This window comes from Apostichopus japonicus, chromosome 16 (assembly GCF_037975245.1).
Source record: "Apostichopus japonicus isolate 1M-3 chromosome 16, ASM3797524v1, whole genome shotgun sequence".
NCBI lineage: Eukaryota > Metazoa > Echinodermata > Holothuroidea > Aspidochirotida > Stichopodidae > Apostichopus > Apostichopus japonicus.
In genome coordinates, this window is record NC_092576.1 from 16,106,457 (window position 1) to 16,131,110 (window position 24,654).

The 24,654-nt window shown below is 35.0% G+C and overlaps 2 protein-coding genes across 3 annotated transcripts in view; one reads left to right on the plus strand and one right to left on the minus strand.

Annotated features, from left to right (window-relative positions):
- LOC139982960 (uncharacterized) overlaps positions 1-24,654 on the minus strand; it is a 499,934-nt gene that overhangs the window by 309,318 nt on the left and 165,962 nt on the right. The gene's annotated exons all lie outside the window — the stretch shown is intronic.
- Positions 15,142-24,654, plus strand: part of LOC139982962 (uncharacterized) — a 24,435-nt gene continuing 14,922 nt past the window's right edge. Inside the window, exons 1-6 of one of the 2 annotated variants that reach the window (XM_071996206.1) lie at positions 15,142-15,361; positions 16,083-16,178; positions 16,344-16,467; positions 21,752-21,823; positions 22,715-22,786; positions 24,547-24,618. In XM_071996206.1, the coding sequence (XP_071852307.1) occupies positions 16,097-16,178; positions 16,344-16,467; positions 21,752-21,823; positions 22,715-22,786; positions 24,547-24,618 (422 nt within the window). In that variant the 5' untranslated portion in view covers positions 15,142-15,361; positions 16,083-16,096. Of the gene's footprint in view, positions 15,362-16,082; positions 16,179-16,343; positions 16,468-21,739; positions 21,824-22,714; positions 22,787-24,546; positions 24,619-24,654 lie in introns of both variants that reach the window. The other variant, XM_071996207.1, reaches the window with a different exon arrangement.

Below are 24,654 nucleotides of genomic sequence, written 5' to 3' on the forward strand. Positions count from 1 at the left end.
TAACGATACATATCTTGAAAATACTAGAGAAACATTATTGCATTAAAAGATGTCTGTTTTCTTTTTGTTATAACATCTTAAGAAATTTGTTTCTCTTATTCATTATTTAATTATTTAAGTAAGTTATCAAGTTACAGCAAAATCTACCTGTCGAACATTCTCCCATGATTGATTACCGTGGGTATTTTTATAAGAAAAGTCAGGAAAGAATCTGGGCACGAAAACCAAACTACCGAACGTCTGATCCGTTCTCAACCCCAGCCCCCTTGCATCGATACTGTGACTGTGTATAATCATCCCCTTAAAAGGAAACATATACTGCACATGATCTTTGGGGATGTCTTCAACTCTTCGGTCTATATGTTCGTTGTACATGTCTCAGGATAAAACTAGTTTGATCTCGGAAGAATGTTATCTCATTCCTTGTTCTTTATTCTATTTGTTTTACAAGTCAATGGACTACATTCTGATGAACAATGAAAAGATGAAGAAAACTGCCATTAATGGAATACCAATTAGCCCCCGTTATGTCCAACACGTAACACACTAATGGACTTTATCGATTCTCATTGAGGAACCACGTCTTCCTTATTGGAAACAAGTCTATAACAATAGAGAGAGATTAATGCCGTTCAAGTGTTTGCTTTCATATTACTAAAACCTGTACGACAAGATGTTTACGCTATGTGAGCAATCCAGAATGTACAGTGAAGGTTTAGTGTTTTAACCGGCTTCCGGTAACACGTACTAAACATTCAATTGATGACTATATAACGACGAAAATACATTAAGCACATGAACATTAATATCCTCCATGTGAGACTCATTTGCATCCATTATTATCATTTCCTGTAAATAAACCTTGCAAGCATTTTTTCCCGCAATCTGGGATATCAAACTCGACCGCTTCGAGGAAATTTAAGGTCCCTGAAAAGCAGTGTGTAATTGTATCCCCTCGGTAGGACCAGGTATGATAATATAAGAAAATCCCTTTAATGGGTTCCAAATGAGAAAAATAGAAGACTATAAATTAAATTCGACCTCGACCTCGTTTATAGTTGATCAATCCATAACCGCTTCGAAATTTACAGCATGGTTAGTTAAGTAAAAAAAAATTATGTCATTTATAAACCAAGGTATTAAACTGATTTTCCTGTTATAAAAGTTTGTTTATTTACAATTATATCGCCTTTGACAGAAAGTGAAATAATCTGGAAACAATTCATATCAGATAGTTTAATCACACGGGGGACTGTGAAACGGGGGACAGTGAAACGTAAAGCAGATTGAAACGAGACGGTAATAATAACAAAGCTGTACCCATTCAAACAGTACAAAAAAAACCCATTAAATTCGTTATACACAAATGATTTGTGTGCATGTGCTTGAACCGACACATCAATCAGAGACCTGTGTTTGAACACACACCTAGACGTTCGGGGTGGCATTTTTTTTTAATTGGGGACATCTAGGTGTCCTTTAATTGAGTTATGTATTCAAACAGTGTGTTCAGTGATATCCGAAACACAAAATACACGAAAATTGGTGTATAACAGGATAGAAAAGCGCCCTCTTAAAATGTTGCAGTTGAGGTTGTATGTTCAGATTACTGGCAATTTGTAGGCTAAAGTTGTTGGGGTTGACGAATGGTGCGGTTAGCTGTGGCGTGCCTACGTCCTGGCATTCTAAAAATGGGCAGGTGAAGGGTAAGTTTTATTTGATCATCATTTTAGTATCTTTCCAATTGCATGAAACTTTGGCCATTGTGTATCCCGACTGAACTGCAATTACTGCACTGTCGAGTACAGGCTATGCTAGATAATGAGGATTGAAGGCCCGATTAAGTTAACAAGACTCTACCGATACCCACCAGTCTAGCTATACGTATTTTAGTGTAATGTTCTGCACTGGATTAAGCCATCAAAATCAACATATCATCCTTCCATGACGCCAAATGTGCTCCCACTCTTCTTGGTGATGACTTTTCCCCTGATACCAGACGTCAATGCTATATCATATCCATGCTGAACCATATTGCACTTTTCTCATCCCGACATGACCCATTTTATCCAACCCATTTAAGAAACAGATTGGTGAGGCACCACTTTTTCAAGCATTTGATACAAGAGAACATGGGGGTGATTTAATCACTCCTCTATGCTTCAAATGTATCCTTAGAATATGTTATATGGGGCTTGAATTTTACATAACTAGATGAGCATAGGATGAAGCAATATTGGTATATGATAATATATTCCCACCAGGTTATAATTGGTATTACCAGAGATTGACAGAAAGTTCTATTAAGAAATTCCCTTGCTTTAAAGCTAGCAGCCAAACACAATAAGATGTCAACCTTCACCATGATCAAGGATTAAAACATTTATACATATCAATTATAAGTGGTGCAGTTGAGAAATAAAGACAGCTAGGGTGAGAAAGTACATTTATGAATGGAATTATATGGAATGCACTATAATATTTCGCTCATTTAACTTTTCATATTATATGGTAACAAATGTTATATCCATAATATCACAATTTGTCGATATAACCATAATATCACAATGTGGCGATATATTAATAATATCAAAATTTGAAATACAACATATAAATTCAAGAAAGAATGAAGGATATTTATAACGTAGACATTTTGGAAGTAAAAAACGAATTTTAGTTTTAAAATATCAAAGTCTTAATTGGTAAGGAATAACTTGTGTACTAGTTTGTCAATATTGTTTTCAAATACTCAGCTTTAAAATACAAATTTCCAAAATGCTCAATTCATGCTAATTATTTACAAATAGTTAAGCATGTGACCGTTGTTGTGCCCCACAAAAGTATCAGACTATTCTTGTACTTCATAAGATTGACTTTCAATGTTGTTTAAGTATGAAGTTTAATATTGTATTTTTAGGTTACACCTGCCCTCAACCCGTACCCAGACATACATAGCCTGAACAGCTCCATCCATGGATGCACATATACATACACAGGTCAACATTATTGCCTTACTATTGGTAGTGTCATTACCAAGCAATCTACAACAAATATTGGAGGAACCATGAAACGATTCACGTGATGACGAGGTAACAGGAACTTCCGCAACTATTAAATCATACTCTATCCGTTTGTATTGCTGACTCTTTGTTTTATTTTGTTTTTGAGTAAAACCAAGCGTATCCTACGAGTAGGAAGTTCCTCTTTTATTACTGTATCTATTCTATATAATATTTGGGGTTATTATATTCCTGAAGCCGACAAACAACACTTCATTCAGTGTTTAAAACGTATTTGTTAGTGTAATGTTCCCACAGCCCTCTGTTTGTAGTTACGAGGCACTACAACAATGTTATATAGTGTGTTTTTATTCTGCTCGTGTCTCTGAAAGTGGAAATCCTACCTAGGTCGCTGGTGATAACTTACCTCAGCGGAGTGGTATATGGTAATGAAGTATCATAGAATAAGGAGTATCAGCCATGTGATGCGCAGACATCGGGTTTACGTCACAACAAACCGTTCCATTAAAAGAACTGCGAATGATGAATGCAAATATCGTTATGAGCTAAGGCCTACGTTAGAACCTAGCTATAGTTGTACTCTTGCATATTGATTGATATCATGCTAGAGTAACTAATTTGGGTGGGCATGTATTAATGTAATAAGCTAAACCATATTCGATAATATGTTTTCCAAATTCTTTAACATATTGATTTCCTTCAGGAAGTTTTTAAAATGACCCTGGACGTGTCCACAAATGTGAATGAGTGATTATTAACATTGCACGAACAATTATTACGGATGCGTGTGGAAAACGATAATTATTACAACTCAAGTAGCTATTTATACTATTTAGATGCATCTACCATCAATCATCGCTCTGTGTATCTGCAGTGGTGACTATGGCGCAAGCAAAAGAAAATCTCGAGTCGCGTGATTCCTTAGTGTTCACGCTACAAGCTTGATGGACTAGTTAGTTAGGATACCCCTAGCGCGGAGAGTCCTTTTACGAAGCTTGCTGCAGTGTAGGCATAAGCGAGGAGATCCCCTTGTATTTTCAAATACGAAGAACGCTTCAGAAAGCCTTGTTTATGGATGTTTCCAGATATTATTTCGAAGCTAATTGCTTACAATGAAATCATAGACATATTCATCCTCATCGAAAGTGTAATTTCATCGGAGGAAACAGAAAAAAATGCTATAAAATTTGACTCAAATCACTTACTTTATAAGTAGGTTAAAATAGATATCTCTGCTCAAATATTACGTAATGCTTATTTCAATATTTACATTTTAACCAATTGTTGTGTTGCTGTTGTGTTGTGCATATTTGTATAGAAAAGCACTGTTAATGAAGACTTTTAGGATGGTACATTTGAACATGTCAATCGAGCAAATGACCCGGATGCTCACCTGTATGAACCTAACATGTAATTACCAGACGATATCTGATCTAAAACTGTTCACGTGATATATCTATCATAGGACTGCGTACTATCTTATTTTTTTTTGGGGGGGGGTGCATGTCTTCTTTTTTTCGTAAAGTTCCGTTTATAATGAGGAAGAAAATATACTATATTGCATCTCTGATAGTTATCGGGTCCTAGTCTGTAGGCCCCTCCCCCACCTACCTCTCCCCTCCCGGCCTCAAAACATCAGGCAAGTTTGAAGCACATCGGGATAACGATTAAATTCGGATAAGTTATCGACAATTAGATTTTGTTTTGCTATTCATTTGAAATCTTGAAGGATTCGTCAACTTCAACGTTCCCGGTGCTGTTATGGTAAATTGATCTGTTACTAATATGGTATGTCTAGGGACATTATCTCTCCTACAGAGACCTACTGTCGTATAACACCAAATTTTGACCAATTCAAATCAAGTTGCAGTTTATTCATACAAATTGAAACGTAAGCTGGTGAAAACTTAAAACTAGAACTTAATACTGAAACTGTATATAGTTTACTGCTTTCTCTTGTTACACATTAAACGTTATAAGTACTAGTTTACAGGATGTCAATTATAACATATGATATTCTCTGAGAGTTTTGAACTACTTATGGTGAACAACAACATAATTAATATACAAGAAGATTTTCAGCCATATTAGTCAATATTGCTAAATTCAGAATCAAATTGGAGGGAAGCAGAGCCGTATAAAGACATATACGGCTCTGGGGGAAGAGGATTGGGAAGGGCGAAGGAGGGGGAGAAGGGGGGACACCTGTCCCCAGGTTTGTGAAAAACCTCAAAGGTGCTCCTGTTTTTGGTGCGTAAAACCTTACCGTTTGTTACTTAAAAGGGGCCTTTTGGTTAGAAATCCAGCATAATATAATTAAACTGCTCCTGGTCTGAGAAATTTAAAAAAAAATGTTATTAAATAGAGCCGTCTGTGATTTTACCCCAATCACTGTCCCCACTTTACCCATTTTAGCCTCCGACTAAATTGTTTTGATGCTCTTTTAGAAAAGGCAGCATGAAAACATGAAAACTAAACAACTAGATCCACATTGACCAATGGTCCACATCAAGACTAATACTGTAACCATTTTATCATTCCGGTTTTATCATTACATTATTATCATTTTTATCATTTTATCATTACATTTTCGCCTCCGACTAAATTGTTTTGATGCTCTTTAAGAAAAGACAGCATGAAAACATGAAAACTAAACAACTTAATCCACATTTACCCCCGGTCCACATCAAGACTAGTACTGTAACTATTTTATCATTACAGTGTTACGTCAATACACGTATCATGAGTCCATTCGAAAGGGAAGAAATATTTCATACAATCCTGCTCAAATGTCGAGAGACAATAACTTACACTGTACTGTGTTTTTGAAAAGAACAGATACACATGATCATTGTCAAACAGCCAATTTGTGTTGATTCTCGGGTTTGCAGTCAATTATCGACATCACCCTGCTACCAAATATCCATAAGAAATGTGCTGGCTTTAATCAAGGGTATGTGCGCAGGAACATGCCTTCTTTTGGTCATGAAAACTGTTTTCCTCGAGGTATATCCTCACAGTTAAGGCAAACTGTTATAAGAATAAGTTTCAGTAAAGGTGGTACAGTAATGAATATATAAAACCATTCCGTTACCATTAGCTTGCTTCATCAAAGAGCGTGAAAGGGCATTACTTTACGTGTTGGGTTAAACGGGTACTATATAATATAGGCATTCCTGAAATAGAAGAAGCTGTTCTTCGTTCATCAGAATTTAAGCCCATTGACTTGCATTGAACTCATAGAATGAGCAACCAGAAGCCGGTGACATCGTTTTATCGTGTTATCGTGTTATCAGAAGCTAGATGTACAGTCGTTGGAATAGTCAAGAGAATTTGACTGTAAATTATAATACCCTGCTGAAGTAGAGATCGTTTTTCGGCCCTTTTGTCTAAGATATTGTGTAGTATCTGTTTTTTTTTTCAAGGAACGCCTGATACACAATTGATGTATCATCTTCTTGATCATATGGCTATAGTCGTCTTGCGGTAAAGAGATTTGGAGATGATAGTGAATCAGTTAAAGTAGTTTGTTTGTTATGTCCAGGCAGTACTTGGATGTCTATTCTTTTATTATTAAACAGTATTGTAGAAACAACATTGGAGAGTTATTAATATCAAATGAAGTTCTTGAGAGCATATGAGCAGCTTCCGAATCCAAAATACCCTCTAGCACAGTAAATTTCAGCATCTTTAACAACGTTAGGTTCAGTCGACTTGATTAACGTTGTCATGCTCATAATACTCCAATAGTACGAGATTGTTGGAGACGGTGCGTGAGGGGTAGGGGCAGGTGCGGGGTGAGGGAGGTACACTGTTCTAAAGGGTTATTCAGCACAGGGGCCAAATTCTATCGCAATAGGGGTACGTGGAAATATCCCAGGAAGGGGATTGGTTGTATCCATGAGTTACACATAGAAGATGATATCCCAAAACGAATTAATATGCAAATTTACAGCATCTCATTTGTGTTTGCATGCCAAGAAAAGCTTGATATGAAGTACTTTGCAAGAAAAGCAGCCTAAGATGGAGCCTTGGCTTTACAGGCGGCAGGAGAGGGTTTCATCGGAGGGTATGGGGCCGGGGTATTTCAAAGTAACCGCCAAACGCCCTTGCGAAATTCCAGTATTTTTAAAGTTTTTCGACAAAACGACATTATGTAGTACCTTGCTATTGTTTTCTAGTTTCAGCTTCTGTACAACAAAAATAACAATATAAAAATATATTAAAACATTAAATTGTTTCACGTTCTTTCATAAATCATATGTAGAGGGGAGCCCCCCCCCCCACCACCACCCGTTTCTTAGTCATCTGCTCAACCCTCTGAGCTAGCGAACAACACTGAAACATTATCTAATTAATTTTTTTCTTTGATAGATGGGATAAAAAAATCTCGTTGCAATGAAAGCGAAAAGCAATGCGTCTCCTTTCAATTCGTTTTAAGTGATCAGATAATGCGAGATTCTTTACAGATCTAATGAACAATAGTCTTACCCTAGGATTTCAGTATTGATTCTTTTTTTTTAAACAAGAGATGCTCCATTTATTAAGGAGTAAATCTCAAGTGAAATGTTTTTCTCTATCACAAATTATTTGCTTCCGATTACATCATTTGTTATCTTAATATAAGAACAAAAGCATTCCTTCTTAGATCTATGTTTTTATTCTAAAGCTCGACATTTGACGAAATTGAACAAGAGAATATCCATTTTCTCAAGCCAAAAGTCCAACAGCACGCAAGGTAGATAGCACCTCCACCTTCGACCATTATAGAGATGCAGGGATGGTGGTAGGAGCGATCACACCCTTTTTCTTTTACTTTATAACTCTTCCTCTCTCAGTCAATATCATTCCGAATAAATAACTAAAATAAATAAAGAGCATAAAAGCCCATCCATCTTTCTCTGCGCACGAGAACTCACCATAGTTTATTGTATTGCTTACCTTTTTATTGCTTATTGCTCTCAGATATTCTGTATTATTGTCACTCCATAAACGTCTTTGTTCATTTCACTTGTGTGTACTTTTCGCTTGAACTCAAGCCTCATTACTGAAGAAGGTTCCAGGGGGACCGAAAATTCAATACATACTTTAAAATAATCGGTATTCATTCTTTGTCAACTGTGAGTACTTTCTCACTTTGTTTGGACATTACAGAAATGTAATAAATTATTAAAGATAAACGCACCAGAAAAATTCAATTTTACGACCGGTTTCGTACCTCACGGACTCATCAGGCGAAGGCAGGAATCGAAATCGGCCATTCATTTGATATGTCTAAGTCTGTACCACTAAGCCATAGTGACTCATCCGGTGGAATACGTATTGTACCATTTCTGTAACTATCATTGAGAGCTTATGGCACACGCGCTACCATTTTATAGAGTGCACCCTGGTGGTTTGGAATTTGACCGTGTACACATAAAACTTTAAGTTCCTTTTAGTTCCTTAATCAACTTCAAATCAATCGTAGAAGGCTCCTACAATCAAAGAGAAAGTTGGCGTTACAACAGGTTTTCAGGTAAGAATGGTTGCTGAGTGTTGAATAATTGAACAAATATCTAATGGTTAAGAAAACCCTATCGTTTGGTGGCTGTAAAATGTCCCGACGGAGTGATGAAATTACAAAAGTCAAAAGAACAATATTTTGATGAGATTAACATCTATCTTAATGGATTGCTCTCCTGTTATTTCTGTTAATGCCTAACTAGGCTTTACCTATATAGGGCAATTGTGGTTTCAACACACATACTTTTGTAGAAAGTAAATCCGCCATGTATGTAATTTACACACAACACGGACATGATGCTACATGCAAGACTGCGGGGTGCTTTTGTGGAGGGTTGTCTTAGCGATCCCTATTAGTACCAACAGTCTACAATTAATACTGACTTTCAACACTATTTCCGATAAGCCAGCATTTGGAAAATAAAACTCTTCAATTATTTTTAGAATCTTGACAGTTGTATAAGAGTGACGCGCATATCATTTTAACATGTTCCAAACAGTTCAGGGCATACATTGGGTATGTCCCGAAGGTCAATTTGGAAGGAATCAGCTGAGCTAAACAAAAGTAATACCTTCACTATTCAAAACCAGAGACGAATAAGTCCGTCCAGCTGACCATTCTTTGGATGATATTTGGGCAAGTAGGGCAAGCAAGACCAAGTAGAATGTGATCTGGGATACCAATAAAACCTGGAAGAATCATAAGCCCATATGTGTTTTACACACTATGCATACTGGAATCTCTGAAAATCCATGATACTGCATATTGAAATTTAATAATCCAAGCACGTGGAGTCAGAACTAAATTACATTATTTTTATAGCAAGGAGTAGCACCTCTAATGATATTGTCAATACAATATTAATTGAAGTTGCTTTCAGCTTGTTTTGTTATGTTTTATGTTAGTATAATGAAACTGATATTACCCATTTTAAATGCAACATCAGACCGCATTCCATAGATGTGTTTGTTGGAATCTGTGCATGATAATGAAGTCTACAATTCACTGTGGAGCGAATAGATTAAAACAGGATGAGATACCGGGTTCCTTTGACTCTCTGCTTCGTAGAAAAGACTTTATCCCTGTTAATTTGCAAAAGAAATCGCAGATTAATTGGTACCAAGTTTGACATGTAAGTTGGTGCAAAAGCGGTGCCCACTCTATGCCTTTGGCTTCTCTTTCTACCAAGGCTCTCCCACGCATCTGCATATCATGGCAATAACAGTCAATGACCGTGCAGTTCGACACGAATAACTAGTTGCTAAATATGTGTTTGTTTGGTGCAATTGATGAAAAGAACAATAGATGATGGCACGATTATATGTATTATTTCATTCTCAGACTGCATTGTTTTATATTAAGCTACATGTTTAATTGTTCTTTGAAACCCGTGTACTTCAAGTAACCATCTACGGCTGACATGTTTAGAATAAACTTGTTACAATATTACCCAGGTTCTTGCAAAAAGAATGCTGTGTGTTCATATCTCAATTAATAAATGATGCTAGTATAACTGCATGAGAACTTTCTACATAATGTACAAAATAATTACTGTTCGGCCTACCAAAGAGAAACAAGAAAACAGAACATGTTACGTAAACTGTATGATTTCATATGGAGGATATAACATAATTCTAAAAGACGAGGCCATTTTCATCATAACCTGGAACATTAAAGGATTAGCATATATACGTTAATAAAGAGGCACGTGTTTGCGCAATCCCTATATACATTGCTGTTTCTTATGTTAGAATCAAGCAAGTGTCAGTATAGCTTAATCATGAACAAACGGTACGATGAGGACTCACTCTGGTCTGCTTTACAACCCTTGGTTAAATATTACCGAACGTTATATTCGCAGTTGATAAAGGAAGAAAATAAATGTGAGATCATGTCATAAAAACAAAACTCAGATTAAACTTTATGGTCAATATATAATTAATTAGTAGCAATATTTAATCAAAGAAAACAAGAATCGCACTTAACAACTCCCTTCCAAATTTTGAAAATATTGCTGAACTTTATATTTGCAGTTGCTGAATGAAGACAATAAGTGTAAACAACATGTCATTAAAAGCGTCTGGACAGTTCATAAAAGATGATCGAACAAGAATAGCAGTACAACACCCTTAGAAATATTGATAAAAGCGTAGGCGACTTTGTAATTGTGACTTTGCCAAGTTAAATGCTGATATATCTTCATAATGACAGCAATGTCCAGTTATAGGTAGGATATGATATGATATACCGGTATCTAAAATATTCCTATTCCCACTAAAACTTGGTGATATATTTGTAACGAATGTAAGAGAGTGATTGAAATACTATTGTTCATTCTCCGAAAAAAATACCAGAAAAGGATTAACTCTTTGCATTTTGGGATTAAACGGTGACTTTCGGCAGACTTCTAGCCTTGGTATCTAGATGTTCATGGTAAATGGACGCATAATGAGTATTATTAATAATTCTCTATCTATTAAAGTTGGCAGGATACTCTTTATAATATGAGGAAACTCTGACATGCTCATTTCAGAATTCAGATAGAATGGTCCAGTTATAAAAGTTTTACCGTTATGGTATAAAAAGGTAATAATTCAACCCAGACGTGTCCTATTCATATCATATAAAAATCACAAAAATGTATTTTAAATTTGTCATTTGAGGCCATAAAAAGTATTTTTCCCTTTGAGTTTTGTTTGTTGACCTAAACTTCCGTGTACTATGCAAACAGTCTAAGCACTGCCATTTATTTATATTACATGCTTAAAAGTTCGTTTTGCAAACACCATCTCTGTTATTTAAAGCAATGGTGGTCCTATACCAGTATGTATGACGATCTGAACATATTTAATTAACAGTTGCCCCTACAGATACGCTCCCAGTTTTAGTGTAACGATGGACCGTTTGTTACTTTTAAAGAAGCCCTTCTCGTTAGAAATTAAGCATAATATATTAAGCATAACAAATATAGGAGGTACTTTCCTCAAGCTAATAACAAAGCACACCCCTCTGGATCATAGGCTCTACCAAATGTTTAACATACACGTAATGAAAGTCAGCTAAAGCTACACGAATAATATGAAGTCAATCATTTAATCCCATAATAAGGACAGTATAAACAGAACTCATTTTAAAGTGCCGCCATGTCAACTAACCGCCCGACTGTGATAGGAAGAACTAACATGTTAAGGTCACGTACACGAATGTTTACGTCCAGTTGTCAATATATATATATATATATATATATATATATATATATATATATATATATATATATATATATATACACATATATATACACATATATATATATATATATATATATATATATATATATATATATATATATGACATGGCGGCACTTTAAAATGAGTTCTGTTTATACTGTCCTTATTATGGGATTAAATGATTGACTTCATATTATTCGTGTAGCTTTAGCTGACTTTCATTACGTGTATGTTAAACATTTTGTAGAGCCTATGATCCAGAGGGGTGTGCTTTGTTATTAGCTTGAGGAAAGTACCTCCTATATTTGTTTTCACGTCCATATTGAATGAACCAGATGTTGTTCCTGTTGCGGGTTCTCTTTTTGTACGCTCGGGGTAAGCTACCTTGTTTCGGTTGGGTGTATTGTGTGGATTCTGTGTATCCACTAGATTTCAGGGCTTCGCCGTACACGCTAGCGACAGTATTGAAAACGTCTCGGTTCGAATGTAGCATAGATATTATTTTGCTTACGGCGACGTGGATGTGCCTAATTATAAATGGTGGGTGGTTGGATTTGGTCATTTGGATTTCTTGTATGGTGTGTGTATGCCAGTTACAAGTTTGAGGTTGATGTTGATAGTTGACTGGTGTGAGGTTGGTTTGAACGGTTATTTGTAGGTCAAATGACTGAAAATCTGGATCAGTTCTAACATCTCCGTACACCAGCAATTTACCTTACCAGGTCATGTTACTTTATATGTACAGAAAGCTGCCCCCTACGTGGGAAATTTTTAACCAGCGTATTAGTATATAAAGCTAAACTCACATCGGACACAGCATCTAAGTCGTACATACATACGTAACTGCATAGCAATCGAGATCGTTGCATACTGATGAACCTTGTACACCACCACTCAGTATCCAAGACCTTGCCAATATTCAGGACACTTTGCAGGTGAAACATTCGAAAATCGTACAAGAAACTGAATTCACAGCAAAGTGACATACACTTCCACTAAAATGTATGGATATGACTATATGTATCAGGGTGTTATGCTGCTGTTATATTTTCATGAGAAGATTGATATTAAAATATATTTTATTCACTCCTCTAAAGCCTTTTGAAAATTGTATATAGGAGAGAGATTTTTGGACGTCACGTCAGAGTAAAAAAAAGGTAACAGGGGTTAAGGGAGTCAACCCATTGTCAGTGGTTGTACATCAGCTTTGTGTATTGCATGCAGCTTAACATACCATTCCTTTGTTAAATCTACATCTTACCAGCTTTGTCTTTTTAGTTTTAATTATATAAAACATATTGATTTCTTTTTAGGACTTGTGTTGCATACCACATTGAATCTTTCAAAAGTAGCAAAGTGTCTTTTTATATAAATTCAAATTTCAAACAACATTAACAAAACTTGTCTCCAGAATGTGTTCCTATTACTACGAAGGAAATGAAGGAAATTGCGAAGTTGTGCAATGCAGACAAATATTTAGAGGGAAAGTATACTTCCTGGTAAACAAAACGAGCAAGAATGATACAAAAAAAAAGGTGAGTCGCACCTGAAATTGCACCGAAAATGTCAAAGATATACTTTACAGGTTAAGTTCACTAGAAAGGAGGATCAAATTTCTATCCCCAGAATTATCGGCACCAATAAGAGAATAAATATCTCACCCAAATTGTTTTATTTGAATAGAGTCATTCAAAGATAAGTTGATTCCGTGTGACGTTTACTCCGTGTGAGAATTTGACGTAGCGTTTGTTCATCAATACATTGTTGTAGGCTAGTCTTGCAATTTTATTGGCAAGCTTTCCGTCTAACTATTTACACTGTAGCAATATAAATGGCATCGCAAATAATTATTGAATTTATTTATATATTTTGCTTTCAGATTATATTTCATTAACTAACTAACAATTTAACTGCAACACCAATATCATAGAAAAGATAACACTATAAAACCAATATTATTTGGTATTAAACAAAAGTATCAGTATTTCATGGTAGACATGCAAATGTGACTAGAAAGAGAAATAGTGAAAAGTGAAAACAGTGAAATAAAGTCATCAAATGTTACTCGATTTTTCTAACACTGTGTGTAAATGGTTGACGTACACTTGCCGAGGCTTCAAAGATCTTAAATGATAAGTGATTTTAATTATATATTGTCGTAAATGGTTAACTAATCTCGTTAGTCAGCTGAACGCTCTCAGCTGTGGTATGGCTATCGCGAAATTTTGCCGACTGCTGTCACTTTTTGCCACCGTGTTTAATTGACTGTCGTTTCGTCAATTTGTATTCCATTTGGCTGAAAATGTCGCTGAAATGTATTAATGTGTGCGTCCTTTGAGGGTCATTCTCTGAAAACGTTAGACATATATTGCTGAAATGTTGTTGATATAAAGTTTGAGTGGTGGTGAACCAAATCTGTGAGGAACATTTTATTGTCGTCATTGAGGGCCCAAAACAGGGCGTTCTGTATATTTTCAGTTATGATGAAACGTAGGCTACAGCTAATGCAATGATCGATAGGACTAAAATGTCGTGATTGGTTTGTGTGAGTTATATTTTCCTACATGCGATCAATATCTTACATATGAAGGTCATTGGACGTCACGAGCGTTCATTTTCTGAAAATGTAAAAAAGTGCTACTTCCTCTAGAGCTTTTGTCCAAAGGTGCTTCATAGTTGTAGATACAACGTTTGAAAGGTGGTGAACCAAAGTTATTCAGGAAATTTTTATGTCGTTATGTGAGGGTGCAAACAGTTTCACAGTTTCAGTTTCAGTATAACAGTATAGTAGTTTCAGTAAAACAGTTTCAGTTGTAATGTACTCTTGGATAGCTAATAAGCTGAACCCCCTGTGTCAAATGTAGTGGAAGTGTCCCACGAAAGTTCAACAGAACTTCCATACTTGAAAGTACATTCGGATATCACCATTTAAAAATAAGGGTTGTTTAATGTATAGTTTCATTTCATCATTATACGTCACCTTAAGTGTGAACAACCGTGGGAAGATAACTGAACGATGAGCGAAACGAAACAAAGATATTTGAAGTGACATATATGATTGCACTATTTCAGGGAAACTGACTTGAACACGAAAAATTAAATAAAATTAACAGCCTAAGAGACTTTTGAACCCTCGGGCTATATAAAATATTGCTATTATCTTTTAAAATAAGTTTAAGTTAATTATTCACCAGCTATTCCATTGTAAATTAATCGCCTAACAGACTTTTCAAAATGGAAACGAAAAAGAAAGTTGAATATTTGAGTGCATATGATTAAGAACCCTCTTGGCTGCATACAATAGTTGCTAAAAACACTTAATATCCTTTTTATTAGACCTTGTTAACGGTTAGTATCACTTTCACACTTTACCTAACAGAGTGATCTCTTGAGCTGTGTTACAGTGCATGTAAAAAGGAAGATCACAAATAACTCAACCATTTTACTGTTATGTATCTCTGTCTGAAGAATATGCCCCGTGAAGAAAAAGGCGTGAAGTTGGCGGACTTATTCAGTTGTTGGCAAGATTAATATTCGTATAAATATTAATAACAGAAAAGAAGAAGACTTCCTGACACGCAATCGTTTTGCATCAAAAGCATAGTATTGTGAGGTTTCGCTGTATTGTTTGTCTGTGAGGTTAACAGTAGTTTAAATGTAACAAATATGTTTTCGTTCGTAATCTGTATAGTTAATATGATATATATTTCAGTATCCCGACTGTAGGCAGAATTATAGTATTTTTTTATGTCGTAGTTCAGGAAAAGAGGTAGAAACGAAGCATTTGTGTGCAATTATCTTTCTGTAGCTTTGCCAGTTTTCAAGGTTTTACTAATTAAAATATGCAATATCTATGGAAATACTTTTCAGATTGTAATCGATGATAATAATTTAACAATGTTGTTCTTACAACAAATATGCATGCACAGCATAACTTTCAAATCACATCATCTTCTGTACGGCTACATTACGTGTAGAATATTATAGATTAACGTACGTACAATATTAGCGAGTTACTTTTGCTAGTTGGTGTTTTAGTCGTCAGGAAATGCATGTGGAATATTAAGAACGTTTATAGGCCTGGCTTATTGTTGCATAATTAGCCAATTTGCTGACGAAAATGTTCAAACTTTTGCTAAACTTTTGCATGATGCTCATTATACTTTAAAATTGGAAAATTGTTGATACATTAAAAACTTATTAAGTTACCGTCGCATATGAATGTCAGCATCTCAACTGTATCGAAGTTGCAGAAACAGCATCTTCACAATTTAGCACCTGCGTTTTCTTGAAGATGTGTGTGTCTTAATTTTACTGATTTTCTCGCAGAAAAGAACAGGAAAATGCTTGCGAGCAGGGTGACTACGTTGACTTGGTTGTGTGTCATTTTTTATTTACGTGTAGCTTTGTTAGCTAACGGGCAAGGTAAGCAACGTCCACAAAATACTGTTTAGTACTACAAACGAAATATTTAGTCACCTTTAACATATGTAGTTTACTTTCTCGTTCTTCTTTAAAGTAATTGCAGTGGTGCAAATTGTTCTAATGATTAAGCACAGTATCTCATCCAACCTATTTATCATTTTCTAGATGCATGTGGAGACCAAGGGATTTGTTATTGCTTCTTTATTGAGGAAAAAGCTCTCATCGTCTCCTGCTCATCACTTGGATTAACTCTTCCACCTTCGAATTTCCCCCCGAAAACAAATAGATTGTGAGTCTGTCTTAAAACTCCTGAATGATTTGCAATTGTAGCATAGTTGTCTGTATGGTTAGTAATGCGAATGGACAGTATGATCCCTGTTTCCGTGATTTTTACCTGAACATTCCAACATACATATTGTCAGGAAGACGTGATAACTTACGGTATAAATGAATGCAATGTTACATGGGAACATTATCAATTCAGACGGTTATGCCTTCCTTTAGGGCAATATCTTACTCGTTCTATACGAGTACTCGGAAAACGAAGAAACTTAACGAACCCACAGTTTTTTCAAAGTTAGAAATATCATACTCAACCATCTCCGTTGACGGAGTACAATACGAAAGTATTATTAAGTTGTGTATTTTTGTGTATCGTGGCCAGCAAGTCTACTCAGCCTAAAGAAATGTATTAGCCAAAAAAGGAATCAAACATGAAACGTCAAAACTTCGTTTTAAAATTTCGTATTCGTCATCGAAAATCCCTTCCCATAGCCTGATCACACATGCAAGAATTTTGCGGTGCATTTGCTATTTCACTATAAACACATCAACGGACGATTTGCCTTCGTCTGTTCTACTTACGCGCAATACCAGCAGTAGGATAATGCTTTAAGCTACGTGAGTACTTTATCTACATTTACCGTCATTCTATAATATGGCTACCTACGACACTACTTGCACAAAAATGTTCAGTTCTTTGTTTGTTTCGTTTTGTATGAATCATGTAGTAATACAACGTGCACGTGGGATGGGCCTAGTTCTGGCGGGTGCGTTCAAGATTTACTGGGGTTCCCCAAGTCCAAAAACATGGTCAATAGACTTCGTAGTTTATAGTACTTTCTAGTCATCCGAAAAGCGGTGAATTGGTACATGGGATAAAACATTGTAAATTAGTCTCTGCAAGTTGCCGTATATTGGACTCTTCAAATTTAAAAGGTAGAATCTCATAATTTTCAGTCACTGCAAAATAAGTTATCATGTAAAGCAATCATGTAAACATTTTGTGTACGAAATCCAGTGATTATTATTATTATTAACCTTTAAAAGGGTGACTCGGTTAGCCGAAGCTAATCTTCCCCGAGGCCCTAAAATACAGTCAATATAAAAAGAATAATATTATAAAACAATAAACAGAGAGTAAGACTATTAAACATACATATATACAACAGTAAATCACAAAACTGTAAAAATGGGTATAGAACATAAAAGCGTAATGAGATGATTAAGACTTGAAAAATTCATTGACTAAACGTTTAAAAATAGGTAAAGATTTGGCATGCTTGCATTCAGCTGGCAAACTATTCCATTCTTTGGCAGCTATGAAGGAAAATCTACGCTTGTGATATTCCGTTTTACCATCTTTCAGGTATAAGTTACTTTGGGTCGTGGATCTCAAATTGTGATTATGAATTTCGTGTGTAAAGTTGAATAACTGGGTTAGATAATTTGGGGATAGGCCATTCATGGTCTTGTTCATCATGATCAATCGTCGTATACGTATTTGCGTATCGACAAGGTGCCACTTTAGCATTTTAAATAATTCTGTCGAGCTTTCATATCTTCCCGAGTTCGTAATAATACGCGCTGCTGCTTTTTGCATATGTAACAGCTTTTGTAAATCATTTGCTCCACACGTACCCCAGACTATACTACAATAATCTAGAATGGGTCGTACATTCCCATTATAGAAGATAAGTTTCATACTCAAATCAATATATGGTTGTATGCGTCTCAATAAGGCAAGGCGATTTGAGACTGTTTTACAAACGTTCTCAACCTGAATATGCCAGGATAAATTGTCATCAATTGTTACACCTAATGGTTCTTCATATTTGACAGTCTTGAGAATTTTTCCCCCGAGTGTCACAGAAAGAGTATTTCATTGTCAGGTAATGAAGCCAGTCTCTGACCAGATCCCATCAATAATACCTTCGTTTTAGTGGTGTTGATTGCCATTTTATTTCGGTCACACCAGGCACTAAGTTTTTCCATGTCTCTTTGCAATTTGTTATTCAAGTTAATCGTAGATGTATCACTGGCATAAAATGTAATGCACACACATTACATAAAATATCACATTACATAAAATATCAAGTACGTGCAATCGGATAGCCTCAGTAAGTAGAACGGGTAGAGAGAACGCTTTCACATAAAGTATACCTGTAACAACAGCAACAGTTTTGTGTAGGAGTGAAAACAATATTTACGTAATCATATTTCAACGACAATGCAAGCTTTGCTCATTCATCAATCTGTACAAGTATTACACTATGAATGACGTGACTGCAGCTCTCCATTCATGAACACTTTAACATCATTCAAGCAATGTTACCGTTTTGGAAAATACTTTGCCATTTACCACACCTTAAAAGACCAAAAAAACAAAACACAATAAATGTGAAATCTTGGTATGACGCATGCCGGATTGAAGAATTTGGATATATTTTTGGGCCAAGTCAGTTAAATGTTTATTTTACTCTTCAAATCTTCCATATTGATATCATTTGAATATGAATTATCTACTCTAATAGACACCCAGGAAATTAGAACAATTCCCATGATTACCCTAACTTTGTCAGGGGACATTCGAAGCACAAAATGTGCATTTTAAAAAGAGGAATATAAACTTGGGCTAGTCCTTAAGTTTTTATTACGACAAGTGTGTGTTTTCATACGGAGGGAATTCAAATTTCTCATGGTAATTTAGGTAAAAGCCTGTGCGTTTACAAGGCGGGGAGTTGCCTGCACTGGGGTCATTGAAGCCGGTCATCTTGTAGGGGGTCTGCTAGATTGTGAAAGGTTTGTTCCATTTTCTCCAGAGTCAACTGGGGAAACGGAGGGGGCAACATTAAAATTGGTGGAATGCAACACGCCCTCCACTCACATGCACCTATGGGTGCTGCAGCCTAATTAACATATTCCCTCAAAGTGAATGTCAAGTAACGAAATGTTAGAAAACGGAATTACTGAAAGTTCTTTCCTGTCTTTCAGCAATGATTAACTACCCCTTATCCCACATACCACAAGCTGTCACGCCAGCTTTCTTTTCCTAAATATTCTGCAGGTCTGTCAGTAAAAGTATTTAGCCAGGACAAAACTCGTCTTAAGCGTACGACCGACGTTTACATGTAAATATATTTGCGAACATGTTTTAAAAAAAAATGCCATTGTTCCTTGCCAAGCATCAAAACTAAAGTCAAACATTTGTTTAGCGCAATGCACCCATCTGCATATGTTCGACAACAAGTTGCGGACATTTCATTGATTTCATTGGCTGTATTTAGCTAAGGAACTTTTACAACTTCGTACTCATTGTCCAAAAAGTTTCAAACTCCATGTATAGGGCAACGTTTCACCGTGTAAAGAGCGTGGTGTTTGAACGATAGTCTACCATATGGTTGTATACAAATCATATACAAGTAGGTCGTGTTGTCATGCAACGACACGAATCATTTGTGGAGTCGTGACCTATGACAATGTCAATAAACATGGTTTTAGTTGCTCTCACACAAAAATTAAACAGATACAATTATCATAATATTTGGGAAAAATTGGGTAAGGGACGATTTCATGATTTTTATTTCTGGCTAGACAGTTTACAGATGAAGGCTATGCAGTAGTACTATACACTAAAATATTTCTCGTGCTCTTAAATATTGAGATTTTTCCCACGTTTAAAATCTGTCCCATAAATCAAAAGATTCAGAAGACACCACGTCCATGCATTTTCAATAAACAACCGTTTCACACAGAGATTACACTAGCTATTGTAAATCTGTAAGTTTTGTAAATACTTCATTGTGCTGACAGATATGATAAGTTGGTAGCATGTGCTATTAGGCTTACAGTATGAACTAAGGATATGTGTAATCCCAGCAAATCCAAACAACAGGGATTGCTAGAATTACACATATCCTCATTTCTTACTGTAATCCTAATAACACATGCTACCGATTTATAGCACATTTCGTTTTTTACTTTGGTATAAAAAATCAAGAGTTAACAGTAGTATCTGTGTTCTCTGTGTGTATCGGGTGCAAATGAAAGACAGAAATATCATGATGTATAGTTTACATTTGCCCACTCAGGTTAAAACACAGCTATTGCACTGAATGCATATTGGTGCTATCGATACCATTACTTATAATATATTCAAGTAGCTTATTTTGACCGTGACAAGGGTAGGGAGAATATATTCCCGAGAAATATTACATTCCTTCTGGTTTGTAGTGACTTCTGTGATGATGTGTAAATTTTTATTTTGTATAATTCTCCCTACCAAAACTTGTTAAGTAACGTATTTCCGTAGGGTACAGTTGAGTTAACATGATTGTATGTATTTATAGATAATTAAGATTTATCGTACATGTTATGTTAATATACAACAATATATACTCACTGACTAACTACTGACTACGGTGCGTAGGACGCTGTGTCCCTTTGCCCAATATATACAGCCTACACTTATATATATATATATATATATATATATATATATATATATATATTTATTATAATTATACATATACATAGCTTAATTTTATTGTAAACTAACATATATTTTAACAAACGTCTAAGTTTTTTGTGAGATTTGTTAGATTTCTTGTATAATATAATTTTCAGGATACATGTAACCCTTTTTTTTTTGGGGGGGGGCGGAGTTTGCACCGATAACTCATTGTCATATATCATTGGTATTCGTACCATAAAAATATATCGTCCTTACTTTGTTAAAAACCCATCATTTTAGTTCATAATTTGGTTGAAAATTCCTTTCAAGGATCTGTCGGCAAATAGCTTGTGGTCTCTCCAAATAACAATTTCTCTAGTTTCGAGAACATCCAAGCGTTGTAAATGGGGTTTTTTGGGTCTTTTTCATGAAATCGTTGTAATGTAATGAGCATTTTTAGCCAAATATGATCACTTGAAGTGTACTCTAATTGAATACTATCGAACTAAAGAATTAGTTTGATCATGAGGATGCGTTGTCGTTTTAAAGGAATAATTAAATACTGTCTCATGTTTAGGAAACAAACTAATGTGCAAAGCCTGAATACGGAGCCAGTGAAATCACCTACTGTTGTTCCCCCTTCATGGACATTTATATCGTAGAAATGTAATTCAAATCATTAAACTGAGTTAATTGCAAGCTCATTTGGGAGTGAAATCATGTAAGCATGTCAAAAATGTAATCATTGTAGGTCAACACGTGTTAATAATTACATATTTACATATGTCGTGACTTTCATCCAGTATACGTAATAATTAATGAATCTCAGCTTCTTTTCCAGGTTACTTGATCAAAACAACTTGACGGCTCTCCCTGAATCTTTATGTTCTGATATGATTTCCTTACATCATTTGTAAGTATACATATATATTCCATTATTATTGTTAAGGTAAATTGTTTAAGTTAATTTAAATTTTTACTTGAAAAGGAAAATTTCTCCAGACCATGTATCTTAATACCTTATCCACGCCAGTTGAGAATTCACTAAACACCCATTTATTAAGAAGAAAGAAACATATCAAAGAGTTTTATACTTTCCACTTTCAAGCATTGTCACATGCAAAACATCATTCTTGGTTCTTTTCAGGTCACTTAGTCATAACAACTTGATGGCTCTTCCTGAACATATAATTTCTGAAATGATTTCCTTACAGTTTTTTGTAAATTTACATGTACTTTCAAGTATTATTAATCATGTAAATAATTTGATTGATTATTGAAAAATATTCATTGACTATTCATCATTATACTGTGTTTGGATTTCGTGTACTTCCATCTGGATAAATGTCCAAATTATGGAACTTGTTGACAAATATAACTTGCAAACCGGGTTAGAATAGTTCACGGTAACGTAGCAATAACAAATGTACAAATTTTCTCGTAAGGAAACGGTAAAATTTGTATCTCTCATTTGCTCTCTGGTTAAGTTTGCAATTCACGTATGCAATTTCTTCGTTGGCTTTGTCAGATTTTGCAATAATATGATTACTAAAGTTTTGAATTTGCACACTCCTAAATAGGAAACGAATTCCGTAAAATCACCTCAGCTTCAAATTGACTGTCTAATTCCGGTAAATGTTTGAGTGGACTAACGCATGAAATTAAGTGTCGCTGAGGCAAAAACGAATGTTTTCGTCTCACATAATGACCCCTGCAGATACACATAGTTACACACAGTATGAGTTCTTACGGTGTAGCCAACCATCATACCTCTGTTATCGTATGATATTCATATTACTTGCAGAAATCTGGGTTATAACAAGTTGGGATCTCTCCCAATGCATATATTTTCCAATCTCTCGAAGCTTGAGCGGCTGTAAGTTTTTTTTTTTTTTTTCACTAAGCCCTATTTATAATATGTTTTTGTACTTGTTCAATTCATTTTCTCAAACATATTTGCCTGCGTTCATATGTTACGTAAAATGTCCTGTCGTACTATAACTTTGTGCATTAAGTCCTTTCAGAGGTCTGTCTGAAGAGACCTTGACGTCCCTACCTGTCACGATATTTAGTAATCTCACAAACCTCCAGGATTGTAGGATTGTTTCATGTTCATACTATATGACTGAATTGCAAGTTACTTAAGAAACAGGGTCTAGTATGTCCACTTTAATGGAACATCCTCATCTAAACTGAACTGTAACGGGCCATTACTTTTAACTTATGTATATTACTAATATCCATTCAAAATCCTCAAAATCAAACTTTTTTTCGTTTTGCTGATGATACAACTGTTTTTTTTTTCTTTTTCAAAATAAGAATTTAAAGGATGCAAGTTTACATGCAGAAAAAGAATTTACAATAGGGTGAACAAAATAGTACTCATTAATAAAGTTTATTCCAATATATCTGTTTTTCCTTTTCGTATTTTGAAAATTATACAAGAGGCAATATCACTTTTAGCTATGTTAAGGATCAGTAATCTTATTAAGTTGTTTATTATCTATGTCTAATATTAAAATCCTTATGAAAGTGATGTCTGTATAATGTGGTAATTGTAAAAATATTGTTGACTGAAAAGAGTGCTTTCCTGTCAATCAATATTTATATAGAGTGTTTACCATGCTGTTTCTCCGCCGTATTAATGAATTATATCAAAATCTCACATTAAAGAAAAACAAAATTATTGGCTTTGTATAACTGTCATTGAAGGCGTATTGCCCAAGTGTTATGATTGTACAGAGAGCAACCTGGTGCTTTGAATATGACAATTTACACAGAAGAACCACTCTTTATAGGCAAGCCAAGCCGTAAATAAGAAATGGTGTGTTGTTCTAATTTATTTACTATATATCTGTCATATCACTTGCTACACATTCAATTCTTTCTCTGATTGGTTATCACTCAAGTGGGTTTGAAGCCTTAATTCTATCAAAATGCTTCGAGTAGTATGTTGTTCGTCATTGTTATGATAGTTAATCACCTGATAAATGTCAGGTTAAAAACACTCCTTTCAGTAACCTACCTAATATTCTGTTGAAAGGATTGTGTATATGCATGTAAATCACGGTCGACTTTATACTAATGGAAGGAATCATGTTTTCTGATTTAACGTCGACACATGTTTCATTTGCATTCTTTGCGCATTTTTAGTGAACATTATATTATGCTGTTATTGTGAGAATGAATGAAAGAAGGATTATTTACCCAAATTTTATTAGTTTCAAAACAAACGCTACTTATGTCCATCAGGTTGCATCATATCAGATCATATCATATCAATGGTCTACATATTTATCTGTTAACATACTTAAATGTTTTTCAATAGATTAACATGCGTAATGCAGGTACTAAACGTTGCTTTTTCTTCCTCCAAATAAAACAATCATTTGGCTATATATTTGCGATGTTATTTCTATATTTATTACAGATATCTGCATAGCAACAACCTAGAAGGTTAAATTTTTGCTTGAAAAGGAAAATTTCTCCAGACCATGTATCGTAATACCTTATCCACGCCAGTTGAAAATTCACTAAACACCCATTTATAAAAAAGAAAGAAACATATCATAGAGTTAAATACTTTCCACTTTCAATCATTGTCACATGCAAAACATGATTCTTGGTTCTTTTCAGGTTACTTAATCAAAACAACTTGACGGCTCTTCCTGAACATATATTTGCTACTCAAACGCGTTTGTGGACACTGTATGTACACTAAAATTATTATTCGTATAGCATTAC